A 13,667-nucleotide genomic window follows, 5' to 3' on the forward strand; every position below is an offset into this window, starting at 1 on the left:
GCTTGTTTTACGGAGCCAGATAGGGGTGATGCATTACCTGCTCACGCTGCTGCTTCGCCTCAGTCGCGGCAATTAATTTGTGTGGTTTATTTTTAGGCAGATGTCTCAGAGACGCTGCTAGTGATTTCCCACAGATATCCCACAATTTCACACATCATATTAGCATGCCAGATATGCACTGTCTCCTTGGCTCCCCATTACCTCCATGACTGCTCCACTGCCTCTGGAGCCGTGCTTCTTTAATAGTATCTCCTCCAACAATAGCATGATATCTCATTAGAAACATTTTTAATTTAACTAATGATTGATTTTTGCAGTTTATTTTGTTCAGGTAATCTACAGGTAAAGTTTCTTGCTTTTGTGTTGTTTACTAACGCATCAGCCGGGATTTTGCGCCGCCGCAGCTTCTGAGGCACTCAATTAAAGATCTAAACTCCCACTCAGATGGAGATGCTGGAAAAAAAAAATCACAAAGCTCAGATGATGCAGATCTCCTTAAGCTCTTTGTCTCTGCATGTGCGAATGTGTGCTCTGTTGAGAATATGTGTAGGTGTAAGCATAAGATGTGCGCAGAGAACTGCTTGTGTGTGTGTGTGAGTCTACGGGATTGTGTACCCCAGCAGCAGCAGGTTGCTGGTCCAAAAACACGTCAATGATCTGTCACCGTGTGTGTGACAAGCTGAGATACGGGCGTGTGGGAAGAAATGAGTGGCAGTGGGGCAGGAAAAAATGGGAATTTAGCCTAAAGGTCTGTTTGTGTGTATGTGAGGAAGTGTGTGTGTGGTCTCAAAAACAGCTTAGTAGGGGTAGCCAGAAGCAGCAGCCATTGGCCTTTCCCCCCCCTTTTTTCCCTCATCTCATGCCAACATGGCCAGAACCACCCCCCCTCCCCCAAAGCCACCCATCCACTTCTGGAAAGTCCGCCACATCTGACACGTGTAACCAGCCAACCTGCTCCTTGTCAAAGAGGAAATGACTCTCACGGTTTCTGTCTGAGACCCCTCTGAGCCCCACCAGAATCCTCACCGCCACCTTATTTCTCTCGGCCCCCACCATCCTCCCCTTCACTCAACCACCTCGTTCCTGCTGCTGAGAGTGTTTTGCTGCTCTAATGAAGACCTTGGGAGGAGAGGCCATTTCACACTTGATTCCCTCCAACACCCTTGATATGTTTGAGCATTTGAAGATGGAGTGTAGGCCTGTGCTGCGCTGTGTTTGGCTGCACAGTGGCTAAAAGAAACAGAGTGCAAAGTGGTTTTAAGAGTTTAGAAACTGAAGAAAATAAAAGAAGCTCCACCAAAACGAGGAGCTAAAACGAGGATGGGAACTTGTGCGATTTTTACTTTTTTTCCACTAGTGTTTATTAAAGACGAATAATTCATGTATTCACCAGGGTACCACGCTATAATCCAAGAGCCTCCTGGGAAATTTGCAGACCACTGATTTGTTAGTCAATAGTTTGTTTATCTCTCCCCACAGGACACGGAGGAGTAGTTTAGTACTGTAGCAAGTAGGGCTGGGCCATATTATACCGTTCACGGTAATACCGGTATAATGTTAGGCAACGATAGGAAAATGAAATATCGCGATAGAATATGAGTAAAACGCGCATGCGCAGTGCCTTTGTTTTCATACGCACATGGCCGATTGTTGAGTGAAACAGATGAACCAGAATTGGTTTGTAAAAATGGTGCAACTTCCATGATGTGGAACTGGTTTGGTGTTTGTCCGTCAGATACACGACAAAGCACATTTTTTTTGCAGAACATGCAAGCGGCCGTCGTTATTGTCGTATTTGTCGGACTAAGATGCTCTTAAATCTGGGAGTAATCTGGGTCCTAAACTCCGTATGCTTCAGGTCAAACAACACTGTAGCATCACTAAGAATTAAAAACTGTCTAAATTCTTTCATCTTTAATAAAACGATCAGCATTGCTGCTTTACCAGGTGTAACTATGAAGTTTAACTTCCAGGCATCCATGAAAACAAAATGTATTACATTTAACGGAGTTAGAAGCTAGCAGGAAGCTAGCGGAAGTTAGCTCGCTAGTTTCGCTAGTTACCTAAGCATGATATAGCATGTTCTGACTGAGAGATTTCTGAAAAAAATCAAACGTACAGCTCTGCTATCACTTCCAACATAAATGAAGACAGGAAACTAAACAGCAGTGACGTTTGTAGGGTTACTGAAGTTGGGCTAGCTGGTATATGATGTGCTACGTGATCGCTAGCAACACAGCTATGTTAGCATAACATACACAGTGAAGCTGGAGGACAAACACTAACACTTTTCCACTTATAAAAGTTAACGTGAAGGTTCCTCATGGTTAGAGACAAATGCAATCGCATGGCAGGATGCTGTAAAAGGACCAAACTTCAGTCAGGAGAACAACTGAGATAATCCATCCACAATACGAGGTTAGTCATTAATATACTGCAACAACATGGGAATAGAGCAGCTGCCAGAGAATTCAACATTAATGAATCAATGGTACAGAAGTGGAGGAAGCAAGAAGAATGAGTTTAATAAAGTTTGATTTATCTGACTGCTTTGTTTCACTTAATGTGCCTTATAATCCCGTGCACCTTATGGTCCGAAAAATGCGTACTGCACACTGCAGTTTAATGTTGCAAAGCACCTCTTTTTAACTTCAGTGGATATTATACATGGTTATGCTCAGGATATGTCAGCCCATTTCTACTGGAAATGCCTTTTGGTTAAACTTTCAGCAAGGAATTTGCATTTGCACTGTTACATTTTATAAAGCTTTAATGTACATAAAAACCAGCTTCTTGTTTAATTTTTAAGTGAAAATAAATGATAGGTTGTCTTTTTGCGCTAGTAATGTGGAGTTGTATTTGTCTCGCATCAATTATATCGTCAGTTATATCGTTATCGCAAATTTTCAAATATATATCGTGATAAATATTTTTGGCCATATCGCCCCGCTCTAGTAGCAAGTGTGTATTTCTGATGGCATTAGCATATAGTTTATTTATAGTCTAATATTTTATAACTTAGCAGAGACTTGAAAGAGAAAAACTCAGTCCTCTGACATTTATCAAAGCCCCTCCGATCAAACTCACAGAGCCAAGAATGTCTTTCATGATCAAACACTAAAAAACCTCAGAAAAGTTGGAAATCCAGACTCAAAAATCTTATAGTTTTATTTTGCGCTGAACTTAAAGGACCTCATCAGTGGAACAGCCTCTTTGTGTTTGTGTAGCCATTGCCAAGCTCGTGCTTTTACGTTAAGTGTTTAGAATTTACATCATTCAGTTTGTGTTTCTTCCTTTAAAGGTTAGAGGTTAGAGGAGTCTGTCTCTTGGACCCTCCAAACCTTTTAGTAAAATCACTCCATCTTCTTGATCTTTTTTTCCGTTCTTTTCCACTTAGGAAGTAGAACTGTGTCGACTCAACAGCCAAGAGAAGCTGGGCCTAACTCTGTGCTACAGGACAGATGAAGAAGAAGATGTGGCCATCTATGTTAGCGAGGTGAGTAGATAACTTGCCCCGCACTTAAATAACATAAAGACGTTCATACAAGACATCTGCAAACAATTACCTTGAGTGTGAGTACTGTGAATACATAATTTCATACATTAGTCACTAAGCTCAAAGGTTTTGTGTCACTGGCATGTACACAATCACACAAAACCCTGAATCAGTACCTGCTCATTTCTGGGCATCAACTACTGCCCTTTTGTTTCACAGATACCCACTAGCTGTCCTTTGGCATGTGTGTCATATACATGTAACCATTTTATAGACTGTAGTAGGAAGGGTCTCGCTTCCACTCGTCACACTGGGATGCTTTTTAAGTACCCTCTGGGATCAAATTTAAATGTGCTGTCAAAGTGTCATTTTTCAGTCATTTTTAAACAAAGGCAGTTTCCTCACCCCAATCGTGAAGTTTTCGATGTCTCAAGCTAAGCAGCAGGGGAAGGGAAAACGGAGCTCAGGACACAAAGCTCTAAAACAAGTCACGAACTGCAGTCTCCTGCCTGATAGACCTGCCATGTATTCCACAGCCACCCCTCTAACCTGCGTGCTCTATCAGTCTTTCAAACCGGCCTGCTAACCCTCTGTGTCCAAAACGGTTACAGATGGTGTGTCGAGGCACCAACGCTAGCAAAATCAGACAGAATATGAGATGCAGCAATCCAAATTTGTCCTGTTTCAACACAATCATAACTTAGTGTTTAACTTAACAATCTGCATTCCTCAGTGTGAAGAAGAGACTGGAGATCTTTCTTTTATGTGGTGACATCTGTAAACACAAACATAAAAAATTATCATTTCGAGCTGATGACACAGGTGACGATGACATTAACCAAGGTGACGACAGCTCGTTTGGATGCCGTGAGTGCGATAAAGGCTGCACAAATCTAGACTGAGAGAGAGAAGCTGACAGGGAACAGCATTGTAGTCATTGGACCTTTTCAGTCATGCCAAGTAAAAACTCTACTGGCCCTTGTGTTGTGTTAGTTCATGTAGTCAATACAGCACAGCAGACGGATGAGAGTAAGGATCCAAAATCTGTAATGAATGAGACACTATGTATCCTGTATCTTCTTCCTGACAGCCATTTTTAATCCAGCAACCAGATTTAGGGCTGCTAACCATTTGAAAGATGATATTTCTAGCATACTCCAGTATATACATATTCTAACACTTAAATATTAAGTATCTTCCCTCATCAGTACTTTGATGAAATGTCTAATGAAAAATCTCACACAAAATTTAATATTCATCTTCAATGTAAGAAACAACAATTTCTTTATTTGGTGAAGTTTTAAAATTGAATTCTTTTTATCAAATCTGACATTACTGAACAGTTTAGCATTGATCTGTGTGTGCGTGATCATACTGTCAGTTCACCAGAAACAAAATGAATGCCAAGACAGCAAACAACAACAAAAAAGAGGAAGAAGAAAAAAAACACAGAAGTGCTTTCAGGTCTTGTCTTTGTTGTTCATCCAGTCTCAGTGCAGCTGACAACAAGCAGGCACTGGCATACATGTAAAGAGAGAGACTATTTTTCTCCCACTTGTTGGAAGCATAGAAAATGCCATTCTCCGCTCTCCTCAACTTTCAAATTCGTTTGAAGTCGACTTGGACCATGCAAGGTGTTCTCTTTGAGAGCTGAGTAGAATATAAATCACTGTGGTCGCTGGCTCCTGGCAGCATCTTTAAGTGTTTACTCTATAAAAAGTAGGGCTAAGAGGAGTGCACTGCATTTACATGAGATGTCTGAATGTCACTGTATGCTGGCTGCACTGGGAGTTGAGTGGGGGAAGAATACAAGGTTATTTTAAAACAAGTAGAATTTTCCAAATTTAGATTGTTGAATGGCCATTTTCCATTTTACTGTCTCATAGCACAGTGGGTGAATACATGTGGCTGATTCTCTAGACTTTTCAGTTCACCTGCTGTTTCTTTACTGCTCTGCCAGAGCCTCTTGCCCTTTTTCCTCTCACAGTTCAAAAACAGTTAAAAAAGGAAACAAACGTACAAAAAAGAATAAAGCTAAGAGGCAAAGCTAAGAAACTCATTCCGTAAACAGCGGTTTTGCCACTAACAATGTCATCTTCAACACGTAAACGGTTGTAAGTTATTCACGATCTGAAGTTCTCTCCTTGACTGCTGAGAAATTACCTTCAATTTCCTCTTTTTCCTCCAGCCCTTCACTAATTCCTGCCTGGGGACTTCTGTCCCAGTCTAATGAGCGGCCCTCTGTGTAGGAGTGAACTATCATGAAGATGGAGTGCTTGAACACCTCCTTGTCTGCCGAGATCTTATCTGATAGGAAAAAGTGAAACGAATGGCCCCAGATGCCGATTGATTGGTCAATGAAAGAGTGCTCTGCCCTCTTGTTGACTAGCATTAGTTACATGAGGAGCAGGTGCACGATGTACTGGAGTTGAGTTACGGGCTGGAGATGCTATATGCAGAGACTTGTTTTTTATCAAGTTGTCAAAAAAATAATAACTGAGGCAGGTGCAATCGATGTCTTGGATGATAAAGGTGATGATTTAGCTTCTTCCTCAGGCTTTCAGGAAACAATAAAAGGAACACATAAAATGGTCGGGAATGGTCTGGACAGCTATCACACAATACTTCCAGCCACATCTAGACTCTCTCGAATGAAGATTGAAAGTGTTTCATGTATAATTTTGTGCCTTCTCCACCTTCACAGATAAATCCAAACAGCATCGCTGCCAGAGATGGACGAATCCGGGAGGGGGATCGCATTTTACAGGTGCAGTAAAGCACTCGCTGGTCACCTCCACACTGGCTTTTATTAGGTTCAAAATAAAATTCTTCTTCTATTTTGTCACACTCAACCACTGTCTCCCAGCAAGAGAGCCCATTCATTTTTAATGGCAGCACATTAAAGGGGGAACTTGCACCCGCTGTGACTGTTAAAGAGGGAGAAATGTCCCCCTGGCTGTTTTAGTTACCGACTCAGCACCAGCAGGGTTTTTTAAGAGTTCTGGTTGGGAGTGACACTGTGCTGATGCCTCCTGTGGGATAGCTGAGAGGCAGTAACTGCTATTAGCCCCTAGCTAGATATCCAGGCTTGAGATTTGGAATGGCTACTGACAAGGACCGACGTTTGTTAGAGCTCTGGGTTGGATCGTGTTGTTTCTGTGGGATAGGTATGCGATTACAGTGTTTGTCACCATAATAGCTTCATAATAGCTTGTTAAGCCAGTGTTAATGGATTCATGGTTGCCATAAAACAAACTGAAAACATCTGAGATACCACCTCCAGAATTTTGGACTTGTATGTTTTACCAATAATCTGTGTCTGTATGGAAGCAATTTTGGGGCTGTCTTCCCTTTATTGTGATGGAACAGATGGAACCCAGGGCTCTGCATTAGCTTTATGGATTAGCTGCTCATCCCAGAGAGTTAAACCTGCACCCTTGTATAAAGACAATTTCATCTTTTTTTTCACTTGTCTGTCTTGAACACCAGGCAAAAAAAACATGCTTCCAACATACATATTTTGCTTCCAAGGAGCCATACTTTTTTAAAGTGGTCTTGAGCAATAGTTCTTTACACTTTCTCAAGATCTTTCAAAGTTTTTCTTTGGACATTGACTGCTTTTTCACTTATTTTCACCCCTGAAATTTCTCTCCTGACATCGCTGGGCATATTATAGCAGCATAAAACAGTAACTGTTGTATCCGCACATAGCAGACAACTTATCAAAGAACCTATTTTAATTTGGATTTTCATCTTTTTGTTCCAATTTCTTTGTTGAATGTATAACTAAATGCACAGTACACAGTAATATTTTTGCAGCAACATGGTCATTCTTACCTGTTAGCCAAAAACTTAGCATATCTCAGCATGGTGGCGTTTCCTTAAATACATTTAAAAATATGGGACAAAAGAAGAAATGAGAGAGCTAAAAATAATGATCTACAGCAGATAAACAGTTTCTGAAAGTCGTGTTCTTTAGAGAAATGGAAAAAATTAATTAAAGACCCGACAAAGGACCTAAGAGATGTGCCGGTTGAGCCAACTACTGTTTGCTAAAGCCTCATCAGAAATGGTCTCAGTGGAAGGGTGGCTGTCAAGAAGCCATTGTTAAAGATGGGAAACAGGGAGAAAAGACTGAGGCTTTACCAAATTACAGAACAAGTAAACTGAAAATCAGTAGCAACCGGTCTTTTGGAATGATGCCAGTGATTCCAAACACGCTGCCAATGCAGTAAAACTATATCTGGACAGAAAAAATACACTGTTGTTCTAGTCGTGAATTTGCCTCTTCAGATCCCCCACCTCAGCATAATTGAGACACTGTGGGATCATCTTAACAAAGAATAAAACAAAAGGCAGTCAACATCCAAAGAAGAGCTTTAAAACTCCTTCAAGATGCCTGGAGAGCCGAAGACTTTATACAGAAATTATAAGACAGCTTGTCTAAGTGAGTGAAAGTTGTACAGACTCTGTTTCTTTTATATATATTTGACCATCTTGGGAGGGAAAGAGAGAGACGGAAATAGTCTGCCTGGCCTATAATAGCTATGTGAAGTGGATCCATGAGTGCTACTGGTCTAATTGTCTCAACAGTACATGTTGTGTGGCTGATTTGAACAAAGGGAAGCGGTGTGCGTAGGTTTGTGAGGCAGACGGGTACTCTGGCACTATTATCCACTAGTGACAGGGCCATTACTCTGCCTGCAAAAAGATGGACGCCACCTGTCAGTGGCCAGTTAATTGTACGGCTAGATGTATGTATGCTGCTGGATGCTTTGGTGGACACAACACCTCCGTCAGCCCACGGCCGGTGTCTCATTCATAATCGCTGCTGGGTCCAGATTTATTACAGAGAGGGTTGACAATTTGCCCAGGAAAAGGGCACTACTGTCCAATGTGTTTCAGTGTGGCATTTTGTTTTTCTTAAGGGCATTTGCATTAGAGCGATGAACCTGTGTGTTCGTGCCTGTGTTGAAATTTTTGCTTGTTTGTGTTTCACCTAATATGGTCTTAATCGTGTTTGTCGTCTTCAGATTAATGGCCAGGATGTACAGGACAGGGAGGAAGCCATGGCTGCACTCTCCAGTGACGAGTGCAGGAACATCATACTGCTGGTTGCCAGACCTGAGATGCAGGTGAGAAATAATCACACATTCAACTCACACTGACTTATTATGCACTGAAGTCAAATAGTAAAAACTAATTTCCTCGACTTGTCTTTGGAAAAGAAAAGAAACTAAGTTTGAAGTGACAAAGACTTACAAAAGAACAACCGTGGAGCTAAGATAACCCAGCTGCTTTTGAACTGTCTGGACATAATCTACAGTTTACATAACCTGTATGGTTTCAAATTCAGGCTTTTACTGTACTGTACTGTGTATTTGCTCAAAGAAGACCTCAGCAGTTTGGTGTAGCCACCAACGCCCTCCCACCACATGTAACCACTCCTACTGCAAGCCACGACTGAGACCTCATCATGTTTTATTTTTATGTAGCGCCACTGTAATTGACTTCCAACGGTAAGCCATAAAAGCTAATGGCATGCTAATGTGGAGTGAGTTCAGGCCCAGGGCCGATGACAAACTAAGTGGAAGGACTCTGCCGCAGTGCAGAGGAACTGGAAGCAATACTAGGCTCTTTAATTAAATGCATTTTAGTAGTAAATCTGAAGTCATCAGATATGGATACCATTTGGTTTGCATCAGATGTACAAACAGATGATGGATGATGTGGATGATACGGCCTAACAGGTTAAAAGTGGTGGCCATCAAGTTACGTGGTTCTGATTCTACGATTAGAGTCCATGTTTAAAAGATGAGGACTGTATATCTGTCAAATGTGAATCATGACGCTTGTTATTACCCAAAAAGGATAACAAAAATGTCACTAAGCCACTAGCCTAAACCCTTTCCTTCACCATATGCTTTCCTTCTTCCTTCACCTATAGCTGGAAGAAGCCTGGCTGGATGATGAACATAGCGAGTTCCTGGAGCAACTGAAGATGGAAATGTTGGAGGAGCAGCAAAGAGAGGAAATGGAATTAGCTGCCTTACAAGAGGAAAAGGAGAATGAACAGGTCAGACAGCATCGAGACATATTGACCCTGCCAGTAATGAGCAAGTGAATGAAAAAGCTTATCTCCATGTAAGAAATTCTGAAGCTCTTTGTTTGCACTGTTCAGTATAACGAAGCTTCTAAAACTCAGCAAGGAGAAAAAAAAGGACAGCTCATTGCGACAGATCATTATACACAGCCAATATTATCTTTGATGCCATTTCTATCATAAGACAAACTGTTCATCAACTTTCTTTGCAAAACCGAGTCAAAACAAGCTTCTCCCTGTGAAATGTGAGCGTTAAATTCCGATTATGAATATTTATGGAGGGGGACCGTTGAACCATTTAAATTCCAAACATTAGTAACCGTGATTTAAAATTCTGTTTTGCTGAGAGGATAGCATACCTCAAAAATCCATATAAATGGGACTTCAAAGACATGGCAGAGAGGAGACAATCCCTGAAGTAACAGAGCTGGTTAACAGAGTTATGCACAACAACATATGTATTCCTTCAGGGGAATGCAGAAGAGGGATGCACTTCTTGAACTCTTAAAAAGTTCTTGTGACTTTTTGTTATTGTTTTTTTTTTCCCCTCGCTCCATGATTAAATCAGAGAATAAATTCAGAATAAGCATGTTTCTGTATTACCAAACAGAAAGTCTGTACATTTAGGTTTAATTACCTTGCTTTCAAAAAGAGCGTAGCTGTTGCACATTCATGTACAACGCATGTTTATGTTGTACACAGCTGCATATCCCATAGTTGTTATCTATCTAGAAGTAATTCACGCTGATTCTCTTCAACTTATTTCAGAGAACAGAGGATGATAAGCCCACTTGTTCCACACTCCCTCATCATAAGGACAATGTACTGAGCATAAAGGACAGGATGGGGAACTCGCAGCATAATGTCATGGCACATATCCAGAAACGTCTGTCCCAGTGCCTGAAAGACAGTCGGGACACGCACTCTACCACCAGCTCCATGCGGCTAGACGACAAAACGGATGAGGATGACGATGAAGCAGAAGGTGATCGCTTCCAGCAGCTCTTGGAACTGAAATGTCAAATACGCAACAGCGGCGAGTACGACCTGTTCTACAGCCGCCGGAGCACTATTGAGTGCAGCATGGGGGAGCAGGCGGGGGTACAGCACGAGCTGCGTATGCTCAATGAGGAACTGCGCAGCATCGAGCTTGAATGTCAGAACATCATGCAGGCCCACAAACTTCGTAAGGGTCAGCAGTCTCCCTCAGTGGGCCATTCTACACCCTCCACCAAAATCCAAAGCTTTCACCGCGGTGAGCCCTCAAAGGGTAAGCTGGCCGACATTAACGAGAGGCTAGAGAAATCGGACAAGGACAGCTCCAGTGCCTACAACACAGCAGAGAGTTCACGCAGCACCCCTCTGGCAATGGACCGCTCCCCGGAGCACTCACTCCAGAGAATGGTTAGTCTTACAAACCAGAGGAACCTCTGCAGCGGCCTCGCTGCTGGTCATTCTCTTAGCCTGAGCCCCATCCCAGCGTGCCGCGCTCCAGTCCTGGGTAAGAGCAGCAGCCCTGACCACAGCAATCCTTCTGAGTCAGACCAAACACCTCAGGCTGAGGAAGAGAGCAGAGGGAAACTAAACCAAAGCGCTTCCCGAAATCCATACTTCTCACCTTCTCACAGTTCCCAGCAGAGGCAGACCAACATCCCAGCTCACGCCCGCCACTACCAGAGCTACATGCAGCTGATACAACAGCGCTCAGCTGTAGAGTACGCTCAGAGCCAGCTCAGTCTACTTAGCGTCTGTAAAGAGCCTCAGAGGCCCATTACAGAGCCCAAGATGGAGTGGAAGGTCAAGATCCGTAGTGACGGTACCCGCTACATCACCAAGAGGCCTGTGAGAGACAAGATCCTGAAGGAGCGAGCCCTAAAGATTAAAGAGGAACGCAGCGGGGGAATGACGACAGATGACGACGCAATGAGTGAAATGAAGATGGGGAGGTACTGGAGTAAAGAGGAAAGAAAGCAGCACCTCGTCAGAGCGAAAGAACAGCGGAAGAGGCGAGAGTTCATGCAGCGCAGTCGGCTGGAGAGCTTGAGGGAGAACCCTCAGAGCAGCAGTGAGGGTCGAAAGGAAGTCAGCATCATAGAGCTCAGCCACAAGAAGATGATGAAGAAACGCAACAAGAAGATCTTGGATAACTGGATGACAATCCAGGAGCTGATGACTCATGGTACCAAGGCCCCAGAGGGAGCTAAGGTACACAATGCCTTCCTTTCAGTCACTACTGTATAAAAAAACAAAACAAACACACACATTCTACCCCATGTGGTACGACATACTTGCCTCGTTAAATGTGGCATTTTTACATGGACAATAGGAATATTTTTCACACTTTGTAACCCAAAAAAAGCATTTTGTAAAGAATTTATCAGCGGCATCATGACATTTTGATGTTTTTCCAAGATTGTTTTTTTCACATCACTCTGTGGGAAAAAGCATTTTTTCTATGATACAATGACAATACAATTATTTTGTTATTTTACGCGAAACATGTTTATCTTTTCAATTCTATTTTCATATTTATGTTGTAACCACTTAACTCAAGACAGTTCTAAGAGACTTTTTTTTCTTTTATGTAATATGCACACTTACCAATGGAGCATCAGCCGGTCATTTGCTTTTTACTTTTTTAAATAAATACAAACTAACGTATACGTATGCAGTCTTTGTCTCCTATTCAAAGCAAAGGAGACGTGGACATAGTTACTCCTCATTGTCCTGAATTTTAAAGACAATTCCCATGGAAACGAGGAGGTGGGAGGGGGTAAAGATTTGGCGCTGCACGTTGAATTGAATTGTTATCAGCAATTTGCAAAAACATCTTTAAAAAAGTTGGATACCTCATTTTACAGCAAAGCACGTGTTGTTTCTATAACCTCAACAACAAAGCTACAAATTGGGAACAAATCAAAGCTGCTGCACTAACAGTTTAGTGGGGAAATACAGTTTTGGACACAGAATCACATGTCTTAAAACTTTTAAATACTTTTGATTCATTAGTAAAGAGGACATTTAAAAAAAATGTCCTGATATGCTTTGTTTGTCTGGTTTGGCAGCTTTGGGTAAAATTTTTGTATTCAGTTTTATTTTGTGGGTTTATTTTCTACATGTATGACAACAGATGAACCTTCCCATAGCTTTTACATATCAGTACTTTTTACTCTCCCACATACACCTTAACTCAGCATAGCCTTAACAACCAGACACGAATCAACGGCGATCAAGTTGCCAGTTCTGTGGCGACTTGATTTCAACCGCAAAACTGTCTGTGTATCTTTGCAACAGAGATATTTTGTTCAGACTTATTCATACATTGTATGATTTGAGTTTTTGACAACTGGAAACATTCATATATATTGTATAATAGTTCTGATTCATATTTGCAGTTAGATCAAAGTGGTGTTAGGATGATTGCCACTGAGCAGGACTCAGAACACAGCATTTTAGAACTGGTGAGATAAACGGGTTGCCATTTATCAAAAGTCTTATAGTCCAGTTACGTGTATAGTAAACTCCATCCAAATGAATACTTTTTAAGTGAAGTATTGTAAATTTGAAATTTTTGAAAACCAAGTCCTGTAACGTTTTAAGTCGATGTCTGATGGTCTGAAGTAAAGCGTAGGTGGAACATTTGTAGCCAGGTAAAATGTGTTATAATGGTGATCTTTGCAAAAGAAATGATAATAAATTATTGGGTTTTTATATAACTTTGCACTGGACTGTGTTTTTTTTTTTTTTTTTTTCATTAAGAAAATTTGAATTTAGTTGGTGCCAAAAACTTCCAAAAACAAAAATGCTGGTGAACAACACTGAACCTTAACACACTGCTAACATAATCTTGACATAATACTAATGAATTGTCCAATTTCTGTGTGATAATTGTGCATGGAAGTGTATAAAGAAGAGAGGTGGATGTTGTTGGGAAATGGTGCAAGCAGGAAAAGTGAACTGTGACAGAAAGTACAGCAAGCCCACCCCCAGGGCACGGAGCAGCCTTGTGAAGTGAAACAGAATTACTTGTTCACTCAGCACACATTCACCTTCTATATCTCCTGAAAC

The 13,667-nt window shown here is 41.6% G+C and overlaps 1 protein-coding gene across 3 annotated transcripts in view; it reads left to right on the top strand.

The window, feature by feature from the left end:
• LOC146665150 (PDZ domain-containing RING finger protein 4) overlaps positions 1 to 13,292 on the top strand; it is a 123,373-nt gene extending 110,081 nt beyond the window's left edge. For all 3 annotated transcript variants that reach the window (XM_085412661.1, XM_085412663.1, XM_085412662.1), the window contains 5 exons: positions 3,398 to 3,496; positions 6,201 to 6,263; positions 8,530 to 8,631; positions 9,444 to 9,572; positions 10,368 to 13,292. In XM_085412661.1, the coding sequence (XP_085268787.1) occupies positions 3,398 to 3,496; positions 6,201 to 6,263; positions 8,530 to 8,631; positions 9,444 to 9,572; positions 10,368 to 11,840 (1,866 nt within the window). In that variant the 3' untranslated portion in view covers positions 11,841 to 13,292. The remainder of the gene's footprint in view (positions 1 to 3,397; positions 3,497 to 6,200; positions 6,264 to 8,529; positions 8,632 to 9,443; positions 9,573 to 10,367) is intronic.
• The last annotated feature ends 375 nt before the right edge of the window (positions 13,293 to 13,667 follow it).

This window comes from Rhamphochromis longiceps, linkage group LG7 (genome assembly GCF_057381845.1).
Source record: "Rhamphochromis longiceps isolate RC_006_pf linkage group LG7, R_longiceps_female_GT1.1, whole genome shotgun sequence".
Classification (NCBI taxonomy): Eukaryota; Metazoa; Chordata; class Actinopteri; order Cichliformes; family Cichlidae; genus Rhamphochromis; species Rhamphochromis longiceps.